The 26,686-nt window shown below is 36.7% G+C and overlaps 1 protein-coding gene across 26 annotated transcripts in view; it reads right to left on the reverse strand.

Annotated features, from left to right (window-relative positions):
• SLC38A9 (solute carrier family 38 member 9) overlaps nt 1-26,686 on the reverse strand; it is a 138,805-nt gene that overhangs the window by 100,099 nt on the left and 12,020 nt on the right. For 24 of the 26 annotated variants that reach the window (XR_012330685.1, XR_012330684.1, XR_012330686.1 and 21 more), the window contains one exon: nt 17,563-17,710. Coding sequence is in view for 5 of the 26 variants with exons in the window: in XM_033852867.2 (XP_033708758.1) it covers nt 17,563-17,675 (113 nt within the window). In the remaining 21 variants the exon portion in view is untranslated. Of the gene's footprint in view, nt 1-15,667; nt 15,834-17,562; nt 17,711-26,686 lie in introns of those variants that run through there. The other 2 variants (XM_073802124.1, XM_033852869.2) reach the window with 2 other exon arrangements.

Consider the following 26,686-nt stretch of genomic DNA (forward strand, 5'->3'; position numbering starts at 1 on the left):
TACATAATTTTAAATATCATGTGTACGCTGATGGCACTCAAACTATTATCTTCAGCCTGAACTCCTGATTCATGTATCAAACTGCTCTCTGCTACCTCTCCCCAACCCCACCTCTAGGACTTCATTGTTTACCACACTAACCACAGTAGTTTCCTCACCATTCCCAACACACCGCAAGCATGTACCTACTTTAGGACCTTAGTTAATAATTTCAGGTATAAACAAAGGCTCTGAAGCCCTCTTCCCTAAATATTTTCATGGCTTGCTTTTTTACTTCTTTCAAGTCCTTCCTCAAGGTCCCCTTTCTCAATGAGGCATTTGGCTATCCTTGTCACCATACCTAAAATTTCAACCCCTCTTCTCTATCCTTGTCATTTCCTATGCACCATCTCTGCTTTTCTACCTTACTTTTTCTCTTTAGCATTTATACTACCTAGCATAACACATACTTTTTATTTATTATTGATTACCTCCAGTAAATATAAGTTTCATGAGGGCAGGGATTTTTGTCAATTTGGCCACTACTATATTCCCAGGGGTTAGAATAGTACCTGGCATATCGTAGGAGCTCAATAAAATGTAGTGAATAAATGTATTTTGAAATAATTTTAGACTCATACAGAAGTTGAAAAAATAGTACAAAGAGCTCCCATATATACTTCACGCAGGTTCCCCCCAATGATGACATCTTATATAACCACAGTATGATCATCAAAACTTGTATTGCTTTTATAATCAGAAAAAAAGTTAATAAAAAATTATAAGGATAATGCTTTTAACTTTTCTTTAGTTTAAAAAATTTTAAAATAAAATCTGGGGGAGAAATGATAGAGGCAATAATCAGAAGTATCAAATGCTATAAAAAATGAAAAGCAGCAACCTATAAGAAAATCAATTTATTGTGGTATCCTCAAGCAAATTAAAGACTTTTTCAGGGTTAGAAAATGACTGTCAAGTGCTACTGCTAAGACAAACGAGATGCGGACTAGTCGATGAAATGACCACTGGTAACCTGCATTGAGCAGTTTCAGTGGAGTGGTTAGAACAAAAGCTTGTCTGGGGCTTCCCTGGTGGCGCAGTGGTTGAGAGTCCGCCTGCCAATGCAGGGGACACGGGTTCGTGACCCAGTCCGGGAAGATCCCACATGCCGCTGAGCCTGCGCTCTGCAACGGGAGAGGCCACAACAGTGAGAGGCCTGCGTACCACAAAAAAAAAAAAAAAGCTTGTCTGAACTAGGTTCAAGAGGAAAATGTGGTATGGTGAGCACAAATAATCCTTGCAAGGAATTTTCCGTAAAAAGGAAAGAGAGCAATGAAATGGTAGCTGAAGAAGTAAGTGTAAATACTATAGGAAATATTTTAAAAGAATAAAAAATATAAAAATCACCTATAATCCCACAACCAGTAATCATTAATAACATTTTACCAACCTCAATCTCTTGGAAAAAAATAGAATGAGATACCGCAATATGTTCATCAGAATGGTGAAAATTTAACAATCTCGCAATATGAAGCACGAGTAGGAGGTAGAGCAATGGAAACTCTAGTGGGAATGTAAGTTGGTATAATCCCTATGGAAAACAGTCTGGCGCTATCCAGTGAAGTTGAATATACACATACACTACCGCCAAGCAAATCCACTCCCAGGTATATATCATAGAAAAGTTCTTGCATATGTATACCAGGAGACACATATATTAATGTTTATAGAAGCATTCTTTGTAAGAGCCCCACACTGGAAACATCCCATATGTTCTAAAGTAGAATGGATAAATAAACTGCAGATACTTACAGAATAAAATGCTAGAAACCACTGGCAATGAAAGTAGAGTTATACACAACTTGGATGAAAATTATAATGCTAAACAAAAGTCACGAAAGAATACATACAGTGTGATCTCATTTACATGAGATGCAAACACAGGTAAAGCTGAATTCAGTATTTAGGGATACACAGACAATAAATTATAAAGAAAAGTAGGAAAATGATCACACAAATGTCATGTGAGTGATCACCTGTAGGGAGGAAGAGGGATGTGCTTGGTGAAGGACACATGGGGAACTTCTGAGCTGCAGCTAATTTCTAGACCTTGTTGTTGAACATATGTGTCATGCACTCTTCTGTATATATGATATATCATGTGGTAAAAAGAACTTTAAAAACAAATCTTAAAGTAACATATTCTTTCAAAATTTAGTAATGAGACCAAGAGGGACTGAAAAAATCTTGTGTACCATACAGAAATTTGCTGGTTATCTTGTGGCAAAATATCTTAAAAATTTGTCAAACTTAAGTACGAATTATCTACTTTTCTTCTATAAAAAGACAACTGTTCCAAATTCGTTGACCTCTTCTATGATGACTGTGGCTATCAACAGTATGCTACGTAAGTACACAGCAGGTATCAAAAGCCAAAATAGCCACCCACATATCTAATCTATCTCCCTTCAAGGTAAAGATATTTTAACAATGACTGAGAAAGCAGTTGCTCTTAAAAGAACTCACAATATACAGAGAATATTCTGATAATGGATGTTTAAAAATGTTTCCATTGTTACATGATTTTATTGTTGAAAATAATGTCTGTCACCAATAAAAACTCAAAACTGCAGTTTTATAGACATGGAATAATTGGTCGAGAAAAACAAGGACATTCCTGAAGTATTGTATTTAGCTCCCCTCCAATGGAGCTTTCAGACCAGCTAGGCAGCTCCTGCATTCTGGCCAGAAGCCACTGGGTTGTAACAGTTTTGATTTTAATCCCAGTTAACCTGGGAAGGATGATTCTATTAATTTCTCCCCTTCCCCGAGCAAAGAGATCAGCTGCTTTCTGAAGGCTCTCTCTAAATCAATGCTTTTTTTTTTTTGAAGCAGAGGAGAGGTCGGATGATAGACTGGAGAGAGAACCAAGAAAGGTGAACAAAGCTACTGGCTGTTTCCAAATTAACAGTTTTAAGCCACTAAAAACAGGAGTATTTTGGACTTTAAAAATAACATGGGATACCAGAATACACAAACTAGCACAGCAATCACTAAATGTAAGAACTGAGTCATATCAGGGAGGATAAATTTAACCAGGCAAATTTCAACAAAAACTTCCACATAATTGTAGGATGAGCAGAAATGAATTTCAAATCAGCTTGAATTACTATTGTGGCAAGGTGTTGTAAGAGTCTCAAAAATAATAAAGCATATTCTATTGTTACTGTTAATATTATAAAGTGAAAGCAAAAGTTTTAATGTACTGTTAATAGATAAAATTTTAATTTTATCAAGATCATTACATCTTATAATTTAAAATTTTCTATTTTTATGTTTTATAATATACATAATTTATAAGTACATAAGTACATGTATATAATTTGCAAACGAACACACATACACACACATAAATATATACAGTCCCAAAGTTTTAGGTTGTTATTATTTTTTTAACTGATGAGGATGATATGAAAAAAGTCAATGTTAATAAACACCGGGTTGAAGGTTATGGGTTCTTTATTTTAGAATTCTAAGCTGTTACTAAGCCATGAGTAGACATCTTCATTAATGACATACGGACAAAGAACTTGACCTGAATATTAATTCTCAGGCCTAATTAAACTATATGTTTAATTAAATGCAGATTCTGCTAAGAATGAATTTAAAAATTCTTTCAATGCAATTCATGCTTTCAAATTTTGGTTTTTAAAAACATATAAATTGTTTTAATTCTACTGTCCTGAAAACCAACAATCTCTTCTTTCATGGTTACAAAATGATCAGTAACAGAAATACAAGGGTTTTTTTGTTTGTTTTGTTTTTAGTATCAGCACTGGAATGAGGCTAAAAGAATTATATAAACATCAGGAACTTTCAACAAAGTTAAGATGCTAGAAGCACCTGTAAGTAAATACAAACATAACAGTTCTTTAGTTTTTCACTAGGTTGATATAAAACAATAACAACACCAGCATCACCACATCCTATCTTCTATCTAGAAAAAGCAGTTCCAATGGAACATACTGACTGACATTCCACAAAGGAAGATTAACAATACTTAATTATAAATTATAATTAAGATATACTTAATTATATACTTAGTTATAAATAATTATATTAACTATAAACAAATAAATTACAGAGACACTGTAGGCTTCAACCTGTAATGTCATGCCAATTATTATTCTCCTTGTTACACAAATCTACCAAAAGAATTTCTGGAAAAGAAATGAAATTTCTAGTTTCAAAACCTAGTTATTCCCTGTTAAAAAGAAAAGAAAAAAAAAAAAAGCAGGGAAGAAAATTGCCAGGCTAGCATTTTAACTAAAATTTCCTCAAAAACTTGAAACGTGGGCTTCCCTGGTGGCGCAGTGGTTGAGAGTCCACCTGCCGATGCAGGGGACACGGGCTCGTGCCCCGGTCCAGGAAGATCCCACATGCCATGGAGCGGCTGGGCCCGTGAACCATGGCCGCTGAGCCTGCGAGTCCAGAGCCTGTGCTCCGCAACGGGAGAGGCCACAACAGTGAGAGGCCCGTGTACCACACACACAAAAAAAACCCAAAAACCTTGAAACATAATGAAAGAAGGTAAATATTTCATTAAGTATATATATTAAGATAAATCTTATTTTTAATATATACATATGATTCTTCGGATGAACACTAAAATTGCTTTCTTCATTACCTTCATTCTGTTATCTAAAAATTGAAAAAACAAAAATTCATCTACTCTTTAAACAGACTACCAAAGAAAAGGAGCCTCTTTCTTATTCTTCTTCCATAACTTAAGAAAGGGATACTACTTATCATGCCTTAGAAGTCTTTATCACGGCTCCCAAGAAAGGTAAATGGGCTAAGAGAACTTCTGCTTTGCCACTGGAAAGACAGCAACAAATCGTCTACACAAACTGGCCTTTCAGGTGACCATGGCTGTATTTTCAACCCAGACGGCAAACACTGTAGTAGTCTGACCAGAATCCATTGTTGGTTGTATGACATGTTACTCCGCAAACCAATCCCAAAATAACAGAATAGACTGATAAAGGCAAGTGTCCAACGTGAAACCTGCTGCCAACTGGCTCTTACCAACTTTTACATATAGGAAAGTTTTATAAACAAAATATAAGATGTTTTAGTAAAAAAGAAAATAAACAGTGCTAGAAAGGGGATTTTGAAACAGGAACTTTCACATATTGCTGGTAGGAGTATAACGTGGTACAACCTTTCTAGAAAACAATTTGGCTATATATATCAAGAACCTTAATTGTGCTTTACATCCTTTTATTCTAATAATTATACTTTGACAGTCTATCAGAAGGAATCAAAATATGGTTTAAATACGATATGTAGAAAGCTGCTAATCAAAGCACCATTTAAAATAATTAAAATTGTAAACAGCTTAATAAAACATTAAGTGGTTAAACATTGTTAAATTATGATATATTTAAATAATACATATTTATTTAAAATGATATTCAGAAAGAATATGGAAAATTGCTTACAGCTTTATGGGACATTTCAGTGATTCTTAAGAATAATTTTTATTGTAAAACTTTTTACTATTCCTTGAAACCTGGTACTTACCCCTTATTTATCACTCCTAGCTTCAGTCACTATCTCTACAGTTTATGGCAGTTAAAATCCTTGGATGACCTTGCCAAAGAACTCTAGGCTTGCTGCAAGGGCATGAGGTTCAGGGGGAGGCTGGAGGTTGTTCTGTTGTCCAAAAGGCTACTTTGATTAGAAAAACTTCATTAAAAGCAACTGTGAGGGTGGAGTGAAATTAAGGTGAGTGGGCCTCACTTTTTTAACTTCTCTAAAAGCAAGGCAAGAGGTATCCTAAAAGCAAGGCAAGAGGTATCCTCACTTTTTTAACTTCTCTAAAAGCAAGGCAAGAGGTATCCTAGGGGTCACAGCAGAAGTACCAGTCCCTGTGGCTGCTTACACCTGAGTCCAGAGTCTCTCCTTGCAGACTAGAGGTTGGTAGCCAAGGATACACAGGACAAATCTGGTCCATGGCCTGTTTTCATAAATAAAGTTTTATTGGAACACAGCAAGGCCTGTGCAATTACGTGTTATCTAAGGCTGCTTTCACTCCACAATGGCAAAATTGAGTCCATATGCCCACAAAGCCTAAAATATTTACTATCTGGCTCTTTACAGAAAAAAATAGTTTGCTGACTCCTGCCCTAGACCACTGAATGTTCTTACACAGAGCAATGCCTGCACCGAAACCCCCAAAGCACCTAGCCATCAGTACCATAGATGACCTCATTCTACTCCTGGCTGGGCTTAGCCATACTCTACAGCATAGTTACTCGCTGGGATATGATCCCATGGGTTCTTTGTAATGCTGGATCAGGATGGGTTAAATCAGTATTTTTTTCCTAATGAAAATTGAGTACTGAGTTAAAAAGAAAAAAAAATATATGTGTGTGTGTTTGTATATATACATAACAAGCCAAATATTTATAAACCCTCATCGTAGTGATTCCCGTCCTTTTTTTTTGCTGAGGGTCTATCTCCTTTCCCAAAGTGTCTGGCACCAAAAAAGAACTTAGTGAATGTTTACTGACAAAAGGAAGGAATACAAGAACAAAAGGAAGGGAGGAAGGAAGTAGAGAGGGAAGGACAGAAGCAGAGAACAAGAGAAACAGGTAGGCAGGCAGGCTGGCAACTTGGGAATAGCTTACAATTGCAATTGCAATTATTATGAGCACTCAACAGAAATTTAAACTGAAAAAGTAGCACATTAAATTGTATATAGTATATGAGCTCATAAAATATCATAGAAAAGGATAGAAAAAAATATACTAAAATGTTTTAACAACACTTGCCTCTATGTGATGGGAATATATTTCTTTATGCTTTTTTTCCCCAGAATATTCTCTATACAAGAACAAAACAAAATAACAAAACATCCCCTAAGTAGAGAAAAAAGATAATTTGTATCATCCTATAGAAGCACAGGTGATTTAAACATTGTTTCTAATAAAATGCGTTTTTCATTTTGTATATACTATTTTTATCCTAAATTATAGGAATCTTTATTTTCTGAATAACTTTTTTCTCATTATAAAAGTAGTACATTGTTTTTGTATGAGGATAATATAGAAGTTGTAGAAGAAAATAAAAACCACCCATTAGAAATAATCAGTTAACATTCTAGTATATTTTCAAATGAGTGTAGACCCACATACGTGCACACAGGTGCACACACACACAAAATTAGTTTTACTTGTTTTTGAACTTTACATAAAGTGGAATCACACAATATGTATTTTTCTGTCTAGCTTCTTTTGCCAACATTATCTTTCTGAGATTCATCCATATTCTTGCGTGCAGCTGTAGACTGTTATAGCTGTGTAATATTCCATTACATGAAAATACAATTTATTTAACCATTCCTGGTTGGTGGGTATCTGGGTTGTTTCCAGTTTGGCACTCCTATGAATAACTCATAATCTATATTTTTGTACATGGCTTTTGGTGAAATGTGCACACATTTCTATTGATTATAAACAGTGTATACTCAATGTTAACAGATAATTACAAACCCTTTTCCAAACTGATTATGCTAATTTACACTTACGCTAGTACTGCATGATCATTCCCATTGTTCTACATCCTTGCCTTGATTTGTTTTCATCATTGATTGATTTCTTACCTTAGGTTACTGTTTTTTGTTTCTTAGTTTTTAGTTTCAGATTTTCCATTATTTTTTTATTCAATAAATATTTTCCATGAATTTGGTTCTTTTTTACATTTCTAGTCAGTGCCAAAATTCTCAACCTTATTTCAGTTTCCCTGAACATATTAAACATAGTCTTTAAAAAGTCTGTTTCTGATAACTCCATTGTCTGGATCATCTGTCTATTGTGTATCAAGTCTCTTAATTTCTAATCATGTTGTCTCATCTTCTCTTATGCCTAGCTATTTTTGATTAAGTACCTGGCATAATACTTAATAAAATTCTAGTATACAGAAAACAGTATAAGTAAGTTGAAGCCTAGAATAATATTATTTTCTTTAGAAAGGGTTTACATTTGCTTTTGGGAGCCAATTTGAGACACTTAGCAGTCCTAGATTACCTTAATCCAGTTTTAGGGATTGAGATGAGTTAAAGTTGAGCTACAGTCCCTGAAAGAAGGCCATTCTATTTCCAGTTCACTCATATTTCTAGGCTTATAGACCTTAGGGCTTCCAACCTAAAGCTTGCATGGGGCCTACCTACTATTAGTGAACCCTGGATTCCAGTTTTTCTCCCTCTAGCCTTGTAAAGCTATTGAAAGCTCTGTCAATTTAATAGTCATTCAGCTAATAAACTGGAATTGGCAGATACCCTTGAGGAAATGCTGGACTCCCCTCTCTTCGTTTCCTCCTTCTTCTTGATCTAGACCCCATTATTCTTCATTGTTTTATCAGTTCTCCCATGTCTTTAGGCAGATTAAAAAAATTTTTTTTGGTCAGTTTTTCCAGTTATTCTCAGCAAGATGGTTGGTCCAAATTCCTTAATCTGCCCTTGTTGTAAGCAAAAATCCCCCATGCCCTCTTTAATTAAAAAAAAAATTATTAAGATATTAATTCACATACCATAAAATTTACCCACTTAAAATGTACGATTCAATAGTTTTTAGAACATTTATGGAGTTGTGCCTCCATCACCATAATCAATTTTTGTTTTTTTCTTTTTTTTTGGCTCTGCCATGAGGCATACAGGATCTTAGTTCTCTGACCAGGGATCGAACCCATGCCCCATGCAGTGGAAGCAGGGAGTCTTAACCATTGGACCGCCAGGGAAGTCCCACCATAATCAACTTTAGAACACTTTCATCACCCCCAAAAGAAATCCTGGACTCCATTAACCCCTCTCTTCAGCCCCTGGCAGCCATTAATCTGCTTTCGGTCTCTATGACTTTACCTAATTTAAATAGTTTGTATAAACTGAATCATATAATATGTGTCTTTTGTTGTGTGGCCTCTTTTACATAGCATGGTTTCAAGGTTCATATATGTTGTAGCATATATTGATATTTTAATTCTTTTTTACAGTCAAATAATATTCTGTTGTATGGATATATCACATTTGGTTTATACATATATCAACTGAAGGACATTTGGATTGTTTCCACTTTTGGCTATTATAAATGTTATGGACATTTCTTTATATTTGTGTGGACATATGTTTTCAATTCTCTTGGGTATATACCTAGGGGTGGAATTGTTAGGTCAAATGATAATTCTCTATTTACATTTTTAAGAATTATCAAACTGTTTTTCAAAAGTGGCTATACCAAAAAAAAAAAAAAGTGGCTATACCAGTTGCAAAAGGAGTCACGGGTATGAAATGAATAGTATGGGGAATACAGTCAGTGTAATATCTTTGTATGGTGACAGATTGTAACTAAACTTATCGTGCTGGTCATTTAAAAATGTACAGAAATATCAAATCAGTATGTTGTGTAATGGGAACTAACATAGTGTTGTATGTCAATTATACTTCAAAACCAAACAAATTCATAGAAAAAGAGACTGGATTTGTGGTTACCAGAGGCAGGGTGAGGGTGGGGAATGCATGAAGGCAGTGAAAAGCTACAAACTTTCAGTTACAAGATAACTACTAGTGATGTAATATACAACATGATAAATATAGTTAACATTTCTGCGTTACAGATGAAAGTTGTTAAGAGAGTAAATCCTAAGAGTTCTCATCATAAGGAAAAAAAATTTTTCTATTTTTTAAAGTTTGTATCTATATGAGATGGTGGATGTACACTAAACTTATTGTGATAATCATTTCATAATGTATGTAACTCAAATCATTATGGTGTATACCTTAAACTTATACAGTGCTGGATGTCAATTATATCTCAAAAAACTGGAAGGAAAAGAGAGTGGCCATACCATGTTTCAATCCCACTAGCAACGTTTAAGGACCATGCCCTCTTTTTAAGCAATTATTTTTAACACCCAAATTTACTAGCCTTAATAAAATAGACCAATTATTCCTCAATAAAGCTGAAATAAATAAAATAGAAAATATTCATAAAAATAGGGACTTCGCTGGTGGCTCAGCGCTTAAGAATCTGCCTGCCAGTGTAGGGGACACAGGTTCGAGTCCTGGTCCGGGAAGATCCCACATGCCATAAAGCATAAAGCCATAAGCCCGTGCACCACAACTACTGAGCCTGCGCTCTAGAGCCCGTGAGCCACAACTACTGAGCCTGTGTGCCGCAACTACTAAAGCCCGCGCGCCTATAGCCCATGCTCTGCAACAAGAGAAGCCACCACAATGAGAAGCCTGCACCCCCGCTCCCCAAAACTAGAGAAAGCCCGTGTGCTGCAACGAAGATCCAATGCAGCCAAAAATAAATAAATAAATAAATTTATAAGAAAAATAATAAAAAATAAAAATAATTCTCTAACTATAATAAAGGAGAAACAAAATAAAAGTAATATAATAAATTAACATAAATTTTAATATGTAAGTTGTAGGGCATAACAACAAAGAATGAACACTAATGCCTACATCAATTTATAATGAATAAGACAGGATTTAAGAGAAGATTCAGCTATTCTACAGAAGAGGTATAAGAAAATAAAAAATCAGAGGTATTGGTAGATATAAAAACTCGTGTTAGAATAAACAAGTCATATACGAATTTGAGGAAATGCAAATTTCAATTTGATGAAATTCAAATTCAAATATGAGATATGAATTGTTGGAATTCAAATTCAAATTTAGGAGAAATAACCTTAATTGAAGTAGTGAGAACATGCCAAGATAAATTATAAACTAACTGAAATAGAAAAAATGAGGAAGTGTGATGCTGTTGCAATGAATCAGGCTTTTTAAATTAAGTATAGCACCAAAGTAATTTTCTATGTTACTGTATAGAAAACATATTTCCTCACTTAAAATGTTGAGGCATTCACTTCTCTCTTAATATTTAAAAGATCTTGGAAACCATACCTTGTGACAAAGGAATACAGAACAGATTGCAAGAAGAAATCTTAAAAAAAGAAGCCAGAGAAAAAAATGTAATAGCCTTTTGGAGACAATTTCAGACTAAGACTAAAAAATAATAGGCAAGCCAAAGACACATAATCTCAGTATGTTATTTTTACATCAGTTCCTTATCTTTGGGTTACAGTCATCCATTAGGCTTTTAACAAGATCCATAAATTTCATGTTCTTCCATAATTTTAAAACACTTGATTTTAAGTCTTTGTTAAAAGGAGTTTCAGTTTTCTTATTGTACATTTGCAATTGGTTTCATTGCTTTTGCAGTAATAGTATAATTACTTGTGAAAGGAAAATCCAAATGGAGTTGGTATTGCTGAGAGCTCTCTAAAATGGAGCCAGGAAGCCATTAAGGAATTGTGACTCACGCATGTCTCAGCCTGGATGGAGTGTGACCTTTTGACCTTACAAGCAAGTCATCCAGAACATATGCCAGAAACTCAAGATACTTATTGGATCCTTACCCTAAAATAACTAGTGACAGTCTATCTACCTGTAGGACCCCTATCCTAAAACAACTTGTGATTCCTTAAGGATAAATCACAATCCTTCCCAGGCAATTTTTAACAACCTCGTGGCTTTTTGTCTTTATAAGCCCCTGACTCTTTCTCTTCCTCAGAACACTCTTTCAGGATTACCCAAATCTGTGTCTCCCGAATTGTAATTTTAAGACCCCCCCCAATAAACTCTTTTCTTATTTGCAGCCCCCTGCATTATTTTTTTTTGGTTTACACACTAAAAGCCTTTTCAACTATATACTTGGAGATGTTATAATACTGAGTAGACAGAGAAAGATGCTAGCCCAACTCTTCATACCCTTTCCTCCCAACAAAACACACTTGATTGGTGCTAATGAGCACCGGTCAAACTCATTAGGCTCCCTCTTTCTTCAGGCTTGTCCAAATAATGTCAATGAGGGAGGAAGAAAGGGAAGAAAATAAAGCATTAGTTTAGAGGCAACGAAGGAAACAGCAAAATCAGACAGACCAGAGAGAATAAGGAAAGAAATGGAAGCAACTCAGGCAAGCAGATATGGATACAAAAGGATAGTTAAGCAAACAAAGACATCTGGAAAGAGAGACAGAAGTAAAAGAACCTATGAACTTGAGAGAATAAAAAGGTTCTGATGGGACTAGAAATAAGATCCCATTCTAACAAAGTCCATAGTTAGATTTATTTATTTATTTATTTATTTAAATCAATTAATTTATTCTTGGCTGCATAGGGTCTTCGCTGCTGTGCGCAGGTTTTCTCTAGTTGTGGCGAGAGGGGGCTACTCTTCGTTGCGGTGCGCTGGCTTCTCACTGCAGTGGCCTCTCCCGCTGCAGAGCATCGGCTCTAGGCACATGGGCTTCAGTAGTTGTGGCACACGGGCTCAGTTGCTCCACGGCATGTGGGATCTTCCCGGACCAGGGCTTGAACCCATGTCCCCTGCATTGGCAGGAGGATTCTTAACCAGTGCACCACCAGGGAAGTCCCTTTAGTTAGATTTAAAGCATCTCTGAATCCATGGCCAGGGTTGCTCTCTTCAAGCGTTTAGCAAAAAGAGTTCCACTGGAGAAAAATAATGGTGGAGAGTGGGGAGAAGAGAGGTTAGAGAAGTGGACTAAAAAGGGAGAGAAAAGAGGAGAGGGAAGAGAGTAGGGAGAAAAGGAGGAAGGAGAGGGAAGGGTACAGAAGTTGTAATACAATCAGCAAGTTGGTACCAGCTCCATGGCACTGATAAATGGTTAAGGGCCCTGGTCCTGTCTATTTAACATAGATGGCAAGTTCCTCAAAATGCAATTTATGCAGCTCTGGAAACCAGTCCTCCTGGGAAAACTACTTTTCTAGCTCTGTATAAATCCCCAACTATGAAACTACCAAGCCTCAATAATCACTGTTATTGGTCCAGGGCACATTAATAGATAAACTCTTCACTTTGTTATGCGCCCCCCGACCCAGGACCACAAATACCAAAAAGAATCAATTCAGCCTGCTATTCAGCGATAGTATTATTGACAGATGAAAGTGAGAGGACAGTTTACAGATGTGTAGACAAGTAGACACTCTAAAAAAAAAAAAATAGGGGCCATAAGCATGCTTAGTATGTTTGAAGGGCACCTGGAACTGCCTATTTTCAATGTCTACCTCTACCCCACTGGCTTACCAGAGTACTTGAAATGTTATCAATTAGAAAAATCTAACCTTTAGGTTAGGCTTTTATTTATTTATTTAATTTATTTATTTTTGTCTGTGTTGGGTCTTCGTTGCTGCGCGTGGGCTTTCTCTAGTTGCAGTGAGAGGGGGCTACTCTTCATTGTGGCGCACGGGCTTCTCATTGCGGTGGCTTCTCTTGTTGCAGAGAACAGGCTCTAGGCACGTGGGCTTCAGTACTTGTGGTGTGTGGGCTCAGTAGTTGTGGCTCACGGTCTCTGGAGCACAGGCTCAGTAGTTGTGGTGCACGGGCTTAGCTGCTCCGCGGCATGTGGGATCTTCCCGGACCAGGGCTCGAACCCGTGTCCTCTTCATTGGCAGGCAGATTCTTAACCACTGTGCCACCAGGGAAGCCCTAGGTTAGGCTTTTATATTCTAGGATTCTCCTTATTAAAATGCAAACAGCCATGGAAAAGTAATAGAGTAGGTCTTTGACACATCAGATTGTTTGCCATCGTAACACCTAAACAGACAAGAAAGCCCTGCACGAATAGGACAGATAAGCACTAGTGAATAAGGGGAGGAAGAAAAAGTATAACTTACAAAGCACTGTCTAGAGGAAATTTTTGAGTGAATTCCCTGAGAAAAACTGGGCACGTAGAGAGGAGCAAGAAAGCCCTAGGTCCTGGGAAAAAAGGAAGAGGAAACAGAGTTTGAAAAAATGGAAAAAGGGAAGTGCAAAGCCAAATTAACCACTTCACAATTTGGTTTCAGGCTGGCTGGAGTGGTCAACTCCCAAAGGTCATAATCCCAGAGTAGCAGCAAAGCATGAAGCAATCCTGAATACCAGGTCTAATATTTGGTTACCAGAAAGTCTGGGAAAAGCAGGAAAACAATCTCTAAGACCAGTGATTGCCAATGGAATATTATCAAATACAGTATAGCAGATTTCTAAACCTTCCTGTCCTGCCACCCACATTCCTCACTCCACCCCAAACCAGGTAAAAAAAACTAATAGGGGAGGGGAGGGGAGGAGAGGGGAGGGGAGTGGAGGCATGCAGAGGGAAAAGTGGATTTGTATAGTTTGCAAAAGGTCCCTAAATAATCCAAATAATTATGACATGTATCATTCCTCTACAGTGACAAGCTCCTTCTTCCACCTAAGTCTAATTAGACCCCAGGTCCAACAAAATGATAAGCAGGTCCAGCACGTTATCTTTTAGTCCAAAGCAGTTCTTAAAATTCTTATATTTGAACCAAAACATAATTTTGACTGCCACCTAGTGGAAGAGATAAAGTCAACCACAAACTAAACTGAGGATAAGCAATCTAAAATTATCAAATGTTGTTCTTTATATTCTAACAGCCTAAGACAGTTTCCAAAAGTGTGGTTATATGTAAGATGATTTTAGGTAGCACAAGGATAAACGCTATTTTAACTACTTGGTATTTACTGCAATGCATATTAGAAAAAAGTATAAACAATACTTCATTTCACGAATACATGAAGATGAGGCTAAATTAACCCTAATTTTTCAACGTTAATAAATTTAAAAAAATATTAAATTATAATATTACACAGGTGGTACTGGGATATCACCAAAGTCATAAGGTGACTCTAAAATGACTGAAGTTTTGGAAATAGTTGTCTAAGTTGGTTCTTCTAATTGAAGACACTTCCCTCACTGTGTCTGAGATTTATGTATATAAAGTGAAATAACAATGTTTTAAGGTACTCCTGTTTTTTTCCTCATCAAATAAGTTTCTGAAATTATTTCACAAGTAAATTAGCATTCAGTACTGCTAAACCCCTATAAATATTTGCCTTCCTTAAAACATGCTTACCTAGATAGTTATCCTGATTGAAAATAGTTGATTCCCTCTTATTTTGACAAGTTTCATTATAGAAAATATATTTCCATTTAACCTACACGGTTAAACAAATTCTCAGAGAACTGTTTGAACTCCTGCCAACCTACTGCAGTGGAATACACTTTAATGACCTATGTTCTATTGTCACAGTGGTCAATTATTTATCATAGAATTTAGAGGTTTCAAGAAAATCCTGAGCATTTAATCAGCATTCATTAGTCCTTGTATTCAGTGATATTGGAACATATAAGTGAAAATTACAAGATTCATTTCATTATCTTCTCTGATGGCCACCTTAAATGACAAAGATAAATTTCTCATGTGATAATTTCACACTGCTCTAGCTGCAAAAAAGACTAAAAAATTAAGTATCTGGAAAATGGAAATGGGATTATCAAGACTAGCTTAAACCAATCCTCCTTCATCTCCTGGACTGGAAACTACTTCGACCCTTAACACGGTTAGGCTTCCGCTGGCAAAGAGGTGGGGTTGATGAATAGTTGGGCATTTCCCAAATAGTAATCTGCCACACGTCCCACCTCAAGCACTCAGTTTCCTTCTGAGGAGGCAACCACTCTTACAGTTTCCCATTTATTCCCCCAGAGTCATTTATACATATTTGCATAATATATAACTTGTTAATGTTGTTTTTACCCAAATGGTAGTATACTATATACACTGCTCTGCACTTCACTTTTTTCATTTAACAAAATAAGTTGAAGACTTGTTCCATTTTGATATGTAATAAAGCCACTTCCTTCTTTTCAATGGGTGAAAAATATTCCATTGTATCAATGTGCCATAATTTATTTATCCAGTCCTATAAGAAAAGACATTTTAGTTGTTTTCAAACTTTTGCTATTATAAAAAATAGTGCATTAAACAACCTTGTGCATATATTATTTGACATTGCAAATTAATGTTTAGAAATGAAATTGTTGGGCCATGTAAACTTTGGAATTGGTTGCTGGCATGTTTTTTGGTGAGGGGCAGATCACATTAATTTTACAGATTAAAATTTAAAGAGCATGACATTTTATTTTAGAGTCTTCCCTACTGAGACCAGTATATGCCTTTTTGTTACATGTCTTATCTTATTAATTCTAATATGCACATTTAATCATTTCTAAAATATGGATGCATCTCATAATTCAGGACATCTTTTAATCACTGTCAGCCAGGTGGCAGTCATGAAAGTAATTATTTCTGGTGGCACGAAGGTAACTGTCACCTGTGATCGTTTCAGTCATCAAACCATTTAGGGACCATTTAAGGAAGAAATGTGAGCCACAGTGTTTAGAAAGCTTTCTGTGACACCTTCTGGTAAGATGAGGAAAGTGCAAGCATCAAAACTAAAAAGTGTCAGTGACTAGGAAGAAAATTCTTTCAAGAAATGTTACACTATCAATGTTCTCAGTGATACTAAGGACAATTTTGTGTGGGCAGGAAAAAAAACACTGATTTTGATGAATGCAAGTCAAAAAGTGATTCAGAAGAATTAGACTCTATATGCGAAGAATCAGATTTGTAATATCTTAACTGATATATTTTGTTTATATTTTTATTTTTATAATTACAAGAGTTCTTCTAGTGAACATCAAAATAAAATTCGAAGTCCAAAGAAATTGTTGCATCAGAGGTATGGGTAGCAGTTTATGTATTATATTAAAAACAAAAACAACAGGGACTTCCCTGGCGGCGCAGTGGATAAGACTCTGCACTCCCAATGCAGGGGGCCCGGGTTCGATCCCTGGTCAGGGAACTAGATCCCACATGCATGCCGCAACTAAGAGTTTGCATGCCACAACTAAGGAGCCCAGCTGCCACAACAAAGACATGGCGAAACCAAATAAATAATAAATAAATAAATAGTTAAAAAAAAGCAGCACAACTTATAATCAGCATCTCAGATTTGAAGAAATATTCTACATGTTATTTTAGGTCTCTCAGTAGTATTTTAAAGTTTCTCTCATATAGATTTTGCACATCCTTAAGGCTATTCCTATGTATTTTATCTTTTTCTTCATTATATTTTCTCATCAGAATGCTATTTATTTTTGCCTGTTTTGTAAACAACCACGTTACTGAATTGTCTTATTATTTATAATAATTTTTCAGTGGATTCTTTTGGGTTTTCCAGGTACGCAATGAAACAAATTTTAAACTCTACTTATCTTAAACTATCTGCTGGAATTTAAGCTCAATGAAGGTAAGGATTACGTATTACTTTTACTGTTCTATCCCCAGCACCTCGCATATTACCTTGCACAAATCAGATAATCAATATATATTTGTTAAATGAGTTATATGCATCTTACTTCATAAAACTTCCCAACCACCCCTGACAGACAAGTGGAGTTTAGTATAAAAAGTCAGATATAAGTGAGAAAAGAGTATTTATATTTATTCTCTACCACATACAAACATACAGATCCTGTAAGAAACTGGATATTTTATAATCAAAGTTATATATATTCGGTTATAATTAGTTGTATATTAATAATTAAAAACCTTAATTATAAAATAAATATTTTATTTTAAACACTTACCTTTTGGATCTTATATCTGATGAATCAAACTGGATATTCATAGGTCCAGGATTTATTTCATTATCTACCTCAGGGATGAGAAGATGGCTAGAATCACTATCCATATTTGCCATTTTTTCTCAGACTCTAAGCACTGAAGAAGTCAGTCCTATAATAAATCAGAAAAGAGAAACAATTTAAAGTTTAATTTAAAAAATATTTTATTAATAGGTAATATATTTGCATGCATAAGAAATTGAAAAAACACAGGAATTTGCTGAAGATATCTTAATGAGCTACATGCCTAAAATATTTATATTATCAGAAACCTGTTAAGTTGAAATGGAGTTACTGCTTATTTTTCAGCTTAGTAAAAAAGAAGCAGGGCAATCCATTTCCAGTAATAAAATAAATTAGGCTACATGGACTCATTTTCCTGCAGAAAACAACTAAAAATACTGGATAAAATATTATTATTATTTTTTTAAATCAGAGATCTCATACGTTCATTTTATTTATTTTTTTGTCTGTGAAATATATTAAAACTTTGCTGATGACAGCTGGAAATCAAAACATTAAAACTTTTAACATAATAAAATAGCTGTGTTTGTGAAGATCTTTTAAAAGTTTCCTAAACCAATAAGAGAGAAAAATTAAAAAGTAGTGAATATAATACAAATTAAACATCAATTGAAAATAGGAGTCAGTGTGTTAAAAAAAAAATTAAGAGGTTGGTCAGGTATAAAGGAAGTCATCTTAAATTTCTAATACTGTTACAGTATGTACAGCACAGCTGAGGTAGGGTGATGGACAATATGACCTCTTGAAGCCCTTTACAATCTTTGTTGTTGTTGTTTTTTTTAATTTAATTTATTTTTTTATACAGCAGGTTGGATACAATATTTTTTAAAAATTTTTGAAAAGCACCTTTTAGTAAGGAAAAGCAGGCCATTTGCAGGTGAATTTAAGGAACCTAGAAAGTAAGTAGCTCAATGAAGTTGCTTCTGCTCTGAGGGTATTTGCTGTGCCAGGAGAAACTGGGCTGAGGTTTTCAAGACCTTGTGAAGTATTAAGAAAATAGAAGACAAAACCCAAGATTCACCCAAAGTAAGGAACGACTGTAGTAAGAAATCATCTCCTCTCCGTACTTCCCATACAGCTGGGACTACAAAGAACTTTACCATCAGATTAGGAGTTAACAAGAAGTAAAAGTGCCTCACTCCCTCACAAAGGAATAACAAACAAGTTTTCTTGACAATGACTACAGCGTGTGTGTGTGTGTGTGTGTGTGTGTGTGTGTGTGTGTGTGTGTGTGTTTGAGGGAAATATTATATACCACAAACTGCACCGCATATGGATTTGCAAGGTGATCAAAGAACACTTAAACCTGTGAATATAATTTCAGGTTACTTGCTTGGTAGAGCTTATAGGCAATTGGCCGAAGCAAATGTAAATCTTTTCTATGAGGATACAGAAAAGATTGATCCTAGGCCTCAAAAGACTTGCTAACAATCTTTCAAGAACAATGAACAGTACATAGTCAAAAATAACCTAGCATATAAAGAAACAAAGTACTATTAGTGAGAACCAGAAGAAATAGCAGAAACAGATCCACAAAGACTTCAACTATAGGGATATCAGAATAAGATTATAAAATAATTATGCTTCCTATGTTTAAACAAATAAAGGAAAAAGTGGACATTTTCAAAAAGTAACAGCATATTTGAAAAGGACCAGAATGAATGTTTAGGCCTAAATAAATTAAAAAAAAGAAAAAATATAGTAACACAAAATGTAATAGCCAAAATTTAAAACTCAATGGATGCATTTTAAAGTTGAAGAGAGGGCGTTGGCAACATGGTAGAATAAAAAGCTACCTTTATCTTTCCCCTTCAACCAGTAAACCAGTAAAACATCCACAACACAACAAAGGTGCCTCTGCCCAACATACTAGGATGCTGGAGAATCCCACACATCTGTACATCTACAAGTGAGTGGACTGGAACACACAGAGGAGGGGAACTGAGGGAGGGAGAAACCAAGGGAAGAGCAAAGGCAGTGCCTGTAATCCTACCCCTCTGGCTACAGCAGCTGAGACTGCAGCCCCAGAGTACTGGGTAGCAGCAGGGGAGGCAGGGCACATGACTCCTGCCTCAACAGCCCCCATGGCCACAGAGGCAGAGACGTAGAACCTTACAACACTGAAAACAGCAAAGGTGCCCATGCAATCCTGGCTCTTCTTCCCTTTCGTCTCCCTCCCCCCTGCAGTGTCAGAGTCTGTGACTCAGGAGATCCTGGATGCGAAGGAAGAGTCCACCGTCCTGGCTGATGATGCCAGTGACAGTAGCAGAAGCAACGCACCAACAACGCTGGAGGCACAAGAAGCAATAATGAGGACCCAGGGTAATGCCACTAACAAAGGTGATGGACGATGGAGAGTAAGGGCTCAAATATATAACCAGTGTTGGCTCAAGTAAGAAAAACCAAAAGATTGTGCTATAGCACCACCTACTGGAAAGAAAAAGAAAGGCCTCAATTTCTAATCTGTTTAACTCATTATAATCAAGCAAAAATGTAAAAAAAAAAAAAATGTGCCTGTGGAGAAACAGCTCAAATGTGCCTGCGGAGAAACAGCTCAAGTGTGCCTGCGGAGAAACAGCTCATCAGGCACCATGAACCACAGTAACAGTGCACTACAAAAAGAAGATGACAATTCTCCAGAAACCAAACATAAAGTCATGCAATATTGTGATCTAATTGATAGAGAATTCAAAATAGCTGTTATGAAGACACTCGACAAGCTACAAGTTTTCTTGTAGAAAGGCAGTTTCAATGAGCTCAGGAATAAAATTAATGAACAGAAGTAACAAAGAGATTGAAACTAAAAAAGACCTAAACGGAAATTCTAGAGCTGAAGAATTCAATAAATGAGATGAAGAATGAAGCAGAAAGCAATGGAAATAGAGCAGACCAAATGGAAGAGAGAATTGGCAAGCTTGAAGACAGAAATCTAGAAATGATACAAGAGCAAAGAGAAATAAGATTTTTTTTTTTTTAATGAGGAAATTCTACAAGAGCTATCCGATTCTTTTAGGAACGGCAACATTAGGGTAGTGGGTATCCCAGAAGAGAGAAGGGAACAGAGTTTACTTAAAGAAATAATAGCTGAGAACTTCCCAAACCTGGGGAAGGAATTGGATATACAAATCTATGAAGCTAAGAGAACACCTAATTACCTCAATGCAAAAAGACCTTCTCCGAGACACATTATATTAAAATCATCAAAAGTCAATACAGGGCTTCCCTGGTGGCGCAGTGGTTGAGAGTCCGCCGGCCGATGCAGGGGACACGGGTTCGTGCCCCGGTCTGGGAAGATCCCACATGCCGCGGAGTGGCTGGGCCCGTGAGCCATGGCCGCTGAGCCTGGGTGTCCGGAGCCTGTGCTCCGCAACGAGAGAGGCCACAACAGTGAGAGGCCCGCGTACCGCAAACAAACAAACAAACAAACAAAACAAAACAAAAGTCAATACAAAGAAAAAATTTTAAGGGCAGCCAGGGGAAAAAGGATAACCTACAAAGGAACCCCCATTTTACTGTCAGCAGATTTCTCACCAGAAACTCTACAGGCCAGGAGGGAGTGGGATTATATTCTCAAAATACCGTGAAAGATAAAAACTTTCACCCAAGAATACCCTATCCAGCAAAGTTATCATTCAGATATGAAGGAGAAATAAAGACTTCCCCAGATAAACAAAAGCTGAGGGAGTTCATCAACACTAGACCTGTCTTATAAGAAATGTTGAAAGGAGTTGTTTTACCAGAAACTAAAAGGCAAAAGTACACAGCATTTTGAGTAAGGTGATAAATATATGAAATCAGAAAATTGCAACTCTTTATTAGAGTAGGTTTGTAAACACTTTATTATAGTGGAAAGGTAAAGGGGGGGAATAGAAAAAAATTTCAATTTGGTAACAAACTCACAATATAAAAAGGGATAGTTTGAGACAACAAAAACACAAAAGGGGAAGAGGAAAAGGACAGAATCCATATAGGTAAATGTAGCTAAGATGCTATCAGCAGGGACTTCCCTGGTGGCGCAGTGGTTAAGAATCCACCTGCCAATGCAGGGGACATGGGTTCAATCCCTGGTCTGGGAAGATCCCACTTGCCTCAGAACAACTAAGCCCATGCGCCACAACTACGGAGCCTGAGCTCTAGAGCCTGTGAGCCACAACTACTGAAACCCGTGTGCCTAGAGCCCATGTTCCACAACAAGAGAAGCCACCACAAGGAGAGGCCCGTGCACCACAACGAAGAGTAGCCCCCACTCACTGCAACTAGAGGAAGCCCGTGCCCAGCAACAAAGACCCAGTGCAGCCAAAAATAAATAAGTAAATAAATAAATAAATGAATTTAAAAAAAAGATGCTACCAGCAGAAAACGTACTATTTTATGCATGACAATTTTATACAAACCCAATGGAAACCACAGAACATAAATCCAGAGCAAAGACATGACACACAAAAAAAGAGGAAACTGAGAAAAACATCATAGAAAAACACCAAACCAAAATGGTAGATGGAAACACAAGAAAAAAGCAATAATGGAGATGTAGAATAACCAGAAAACAAAAGATAAAATGGCGATACTGTCTTCATCTATCAATAATCACCTAATTGTAAATGGACTGAATTCACCAATTCAAAGACACAAAGTGGCTGGATAGGATAATTCATCAAGAAAACATTACAGCAAAGTGATTCAGTTATACATACGTGTGTGTGTGTACACACACACACACACACACACAAACATATATTCTTTTTTAGATTCTGTTCCCTTATAGGTATTACAAAATACTGAGTATAGTTCCCTGTGCTATACTTCAATAAAAAATTAAATTAAATTTAAAAAAAGACATCACAGTTACTAATATACATGCACCTAACATAGGAACACCAAAACATATAGAACAATTATTAACAGACCTAAAGGGAGAAATTGAGAGCAACACAATAATATTAGGGGACTTCTAACACCTCACTTACATCAAAGGATAGATCAACTGAGGAAGTCAACTGAGAAACAGTGGCCTTAAATGAAACGTTAAACCAGGTGGATTTGATAGATTTGTACAGAACATTCCATCCAAATGCAGAATACACATTCTTCTCAAGTGCACATGAAACTTTCTCAAATGACAGACCATATGTTGGGAAACAAAATAAGTCTCAATAAATTTAACAAGACTGAAATTATATCAAGTATATTTTCCAGTCACCATGGTATGGAACTAGAAATCAACTACAAACAAAAGCTGGAAAATATATGGAGACTAAACAACATGCTACAGTACAACTATTGGGTCAAAGAAGAAGTCAAAAGAGAAATCAAAAATTACCTGAAAATAAATGAAAATGAAAATACATCAAACCAAAATCTTCGGGATGCAACAAAAGTGGTACTAAGAGGGAAGTTTATAGCAATACAGAACTACCTTAAGAAACAAGAAAAATCTGAAATACTTTATCTTTCACCTAAAAAAACCAGAAAAAAGAGAACAAATAAAACCCAAAGTCAGTAGAAGGAGGGAAATAATATTGATCAGAGTGGAAATAAGTGAAATAGACTAAAAAGGCAATAAAAAAGATCAATGAAACCAAGAGCTGGTTCTTTGAAAAGATAAACAAACCTTTAGCTAGACATAGTAAGGAAAAAATGCTGATAAATAAAACTACAAATGAAAGAGGAGAAATAACAACAGATACCATAGAAACAAAAAGGATTATAAGAGATTATGAACAGTCATACACCAACAAATTGGACAACCTAGAAGGGACCAATTCTCAGAATCATACAATCTTCCAAGACTGAATCACAAAGAAATAGAAAATCTGAATAAACCAATCACTAGTACAGAGATTGAAATAGTACTCAAAAAAGCTTCCAAAAACAATAGTCTGGGACCAGACAGCTTCACAGGTGAATTCCATCAAACATTCAAAGAAGATTTAATAACTATCCTTCTCAAACTCTTCCAAAATACCGAAGAGGAGGAAATGCTTCCCAACTCATTTTACGAGGCTAACATCACCCTGACACCAAAATCAGACAGAGACAACATAAAAAAAGAAAAATTATAGCCCAATATCTCCGATGATCATAGATACAAAAATCCTCAACAAAATATTTAGCAAACCAAATACATCAATACAGTAAAAAGATTATATGCCATGATCAGGTGGGATTTATTCCAGGCATGCAAGGATGGTTCATTACCTGCAAATCAATCAATGTGATACACCGCATTAACAAAATAAAGGATAAAAACCATATGACCTTATCAACGGATGCAGAAAAAGTATCTGACAAGATTCAACACCCATTTATGATAAAAACTCTCAATAAAGTGGGTATAGAAAGAATGTACCTCAACATAATAAAGGTCATATGTGACAAACCCAGCAGCTACACATACTCAGTGGTGAAAAACTGAAAGCTATCCTCCTAAATCAGGAACAAGACAAGAATGGCCCCTCTCACCACGCTTATTCACATAGTATTAAAAGACGGTATCCATCCATCTCCTTCTTCCTACCTCCCTGGATGCTCCCCTGACCCCTGCAGGCAGCATCCTCAGTCCATCCTCACTGCCCCTGGCCACATGATGGGAACAGTGGTGGGTCTTGCACGCATGTCCCCGAACTGGCCTGCATCGGTCGGTCGGGGGAGGGGCCTGTTCCACCTAGGCCAGGGGTCTCAGGTCGAAAGGCAACATTCCGCCAGAGGAAGTGGCGAGAGGGAAGGGGGGGCGCCCCTTGTAGCACTTCCTGCCTTGGTGCACTGCGTCTCTTCCACACCCTGCCATGGGCCCAGCGCACAGGTTGGGATGGGGAAAGGGGAGAGGCAAGTGCAGATGGCAGGGGCATTGGAGGGTGGTCCCACGGATCCCTTTCCTGGGGGAAACTTGGGGCTGGAGGGCAGCAGCAGCACGTGTCTGCTGCTGAACACATCTGTATCCGGGTCCTCTGCCACCTCTGGTGTGAGGAGTGGGCCAGGGGGCCTGGTTGGTTGCGGCCCTTGTGCTTTCTCCCTCTTCTAAAAAAAAACAAAAGTCCTAGACAGAGCAAGTAGGCAAGAAAAAGAAATAAAAGGAATAAAAGAAATAAAAGGAATCCAAATTGGAAAGGAAGAAGTAAAATTTAATAGTCTGCAGATGATATGATACTATTAATAGAAAATCCTAAGGACACCACCAAAAAACTACTAGAACTCATCAATAAATTTGGTAAAGATGCAGACACAAAATTAACACTCAGAAGTCTGTTGTGTTTCCATACACTAACAATGAACTATCAGAAAGAGAAATTAAGAAAATGATTGGGGGCTTCCCTGGTGGCACAGTGGTTAAGGATCCGCCTGCCAATTCAGCGGACACAGGTTTGAGCCCTGGTCTAGGAAGATCCTACATGCCGCAGAGCAACTAAGCCCGCGAGCCACAACTACTGAAGCCCAAGCACCTAGAGCCCGTGCTCCGCGACAAGAGAAGCCACCACAATGAGAAGTCCGCGCACCACAACAAAGAGTAGCCCCCGCTTGCCACAACTAGAGAAAGCCCGCATGGAGCAACAAAGATCCAACTCAGCCATAAATAAATAAATAAATAAATTTATTAAAAAAAAGAAAATTGCCTTTACAATTGCAACAGAAAGAATAAAATACCTGGAAATAAATTTAAAGACACAAATAACTGGAAAGATATTCTGTGCTCATAAATTCAAAGAATTAACATTATTAAAATGTTCATAAGACTTCCCTGGTGGCACAGTGGTTGAGAGTCCGCCTGCCGATGCAGGGGACACGGGTTTGTGCCCCGGTCCGGGAAGATCCCACATGCCGCGGAGCGGCTGGGCCCATGAGCCATGGCTGCTGAGCCTGCGCATCCGGAGCCTGTGCTCCGCAACGGGAGACGCCACAACAGTGAGAGGCCTGCGTACCACCAAAAAAAAAAAAAAAAAAAATGGGCAGAGGAGATAAACAGACATTTTCCAAAGAAGACATATAGGTGGCCAACAGGCACATGAAAACGATGTTCAACATCATCAATTATTAGGGATTATTAGGGATCAAAACCACAATAAGATATCACCTCACACCCATTTGAATGGTTATTATCAAAAAGGCAAGAAATAACACGTGTTGGTGAGGATGTAGATATAAGGGAACACTTACACACTGTAGGTGGGAATGTAAACTGGTGCAGCCACTATGGAAAACAGTATGGAGATTCCTCAAAAATTTAAGAATGGAAGTAGCATATGATCCAGCCATCCCACTTCTTGGTGTTTATCCAAAGAAACACTAATTCAAAAAGATATATGCACTCTTATGTTCATCACGGCACTATTTGCAATAGTATTGCAAGAAATATTTCCAAGGTACAGAAACAACCTAACTGCCCAATAATGAATGAATGGATAAAGAAGGTGTGGCATATACATACAATGAAACACTACTCAGCCATAAAAAAAAGATGAAACCTTGCCATTTATGACAACATGGATGAACCTTGAGGATATTATGTTAAGTGAAATAAGTCAGAGAAATAAATACTGTGTGATTTCACTTATATGTGGAATATAAAAAACAAAACAAATAAAATAAATGAACAAACTAAACAAAAACAAATACATGGATACTGAGAATACTGAGTAGTGGTTATCAGAGGGAAGGGGGCAGAGAGAAGGGTAAAGGGGATCAACTGTATGGTGATGGATGGAAAGTAAATTTTTGGTGGTGAGCACACTGTAGGGTATACAGAAGTAGAAATATAATGAACAATTTTATAAGCCAATGGTACCTTAAAAACAAATCTATAAATAATACTAAATAAATAAAATTAGCAACCTTTATTAAAGAAATTGAAGAGAAAATTAATGTACTAGAAGATACATCAGAAGAAGTTATCTAGAAAGTGGCAAAGAGAGAAAAAAAAAAAGGCAGAAAATGTGGGAGAGGTTAAAAGACAAGAGATAGAATGAGAAGGTCTAACATGCATGTAATTGGTGAACCGGAAAGAGGAGATAGCAGAGGTAATATTGAAGAGATAATGGCTTAGGATTTTCGAGAATTCGTAAAAGATAAT

The sequence above is a fragment of the Tursiops truncatus genome, chromosome 3 (assembly GCF_011762595.2).
Source record: "Tursiops truncatus isolate mTurTru1 chromosome 3, mTurTru1.mat.Y, whole genome shotgun sequence".
Lineage (NCBI taxonomy): Eukaryota > Metazoa > Chordata > Mammalia > Artiodactyla > Delphinidae > Tursiops > Tursiops truncatus.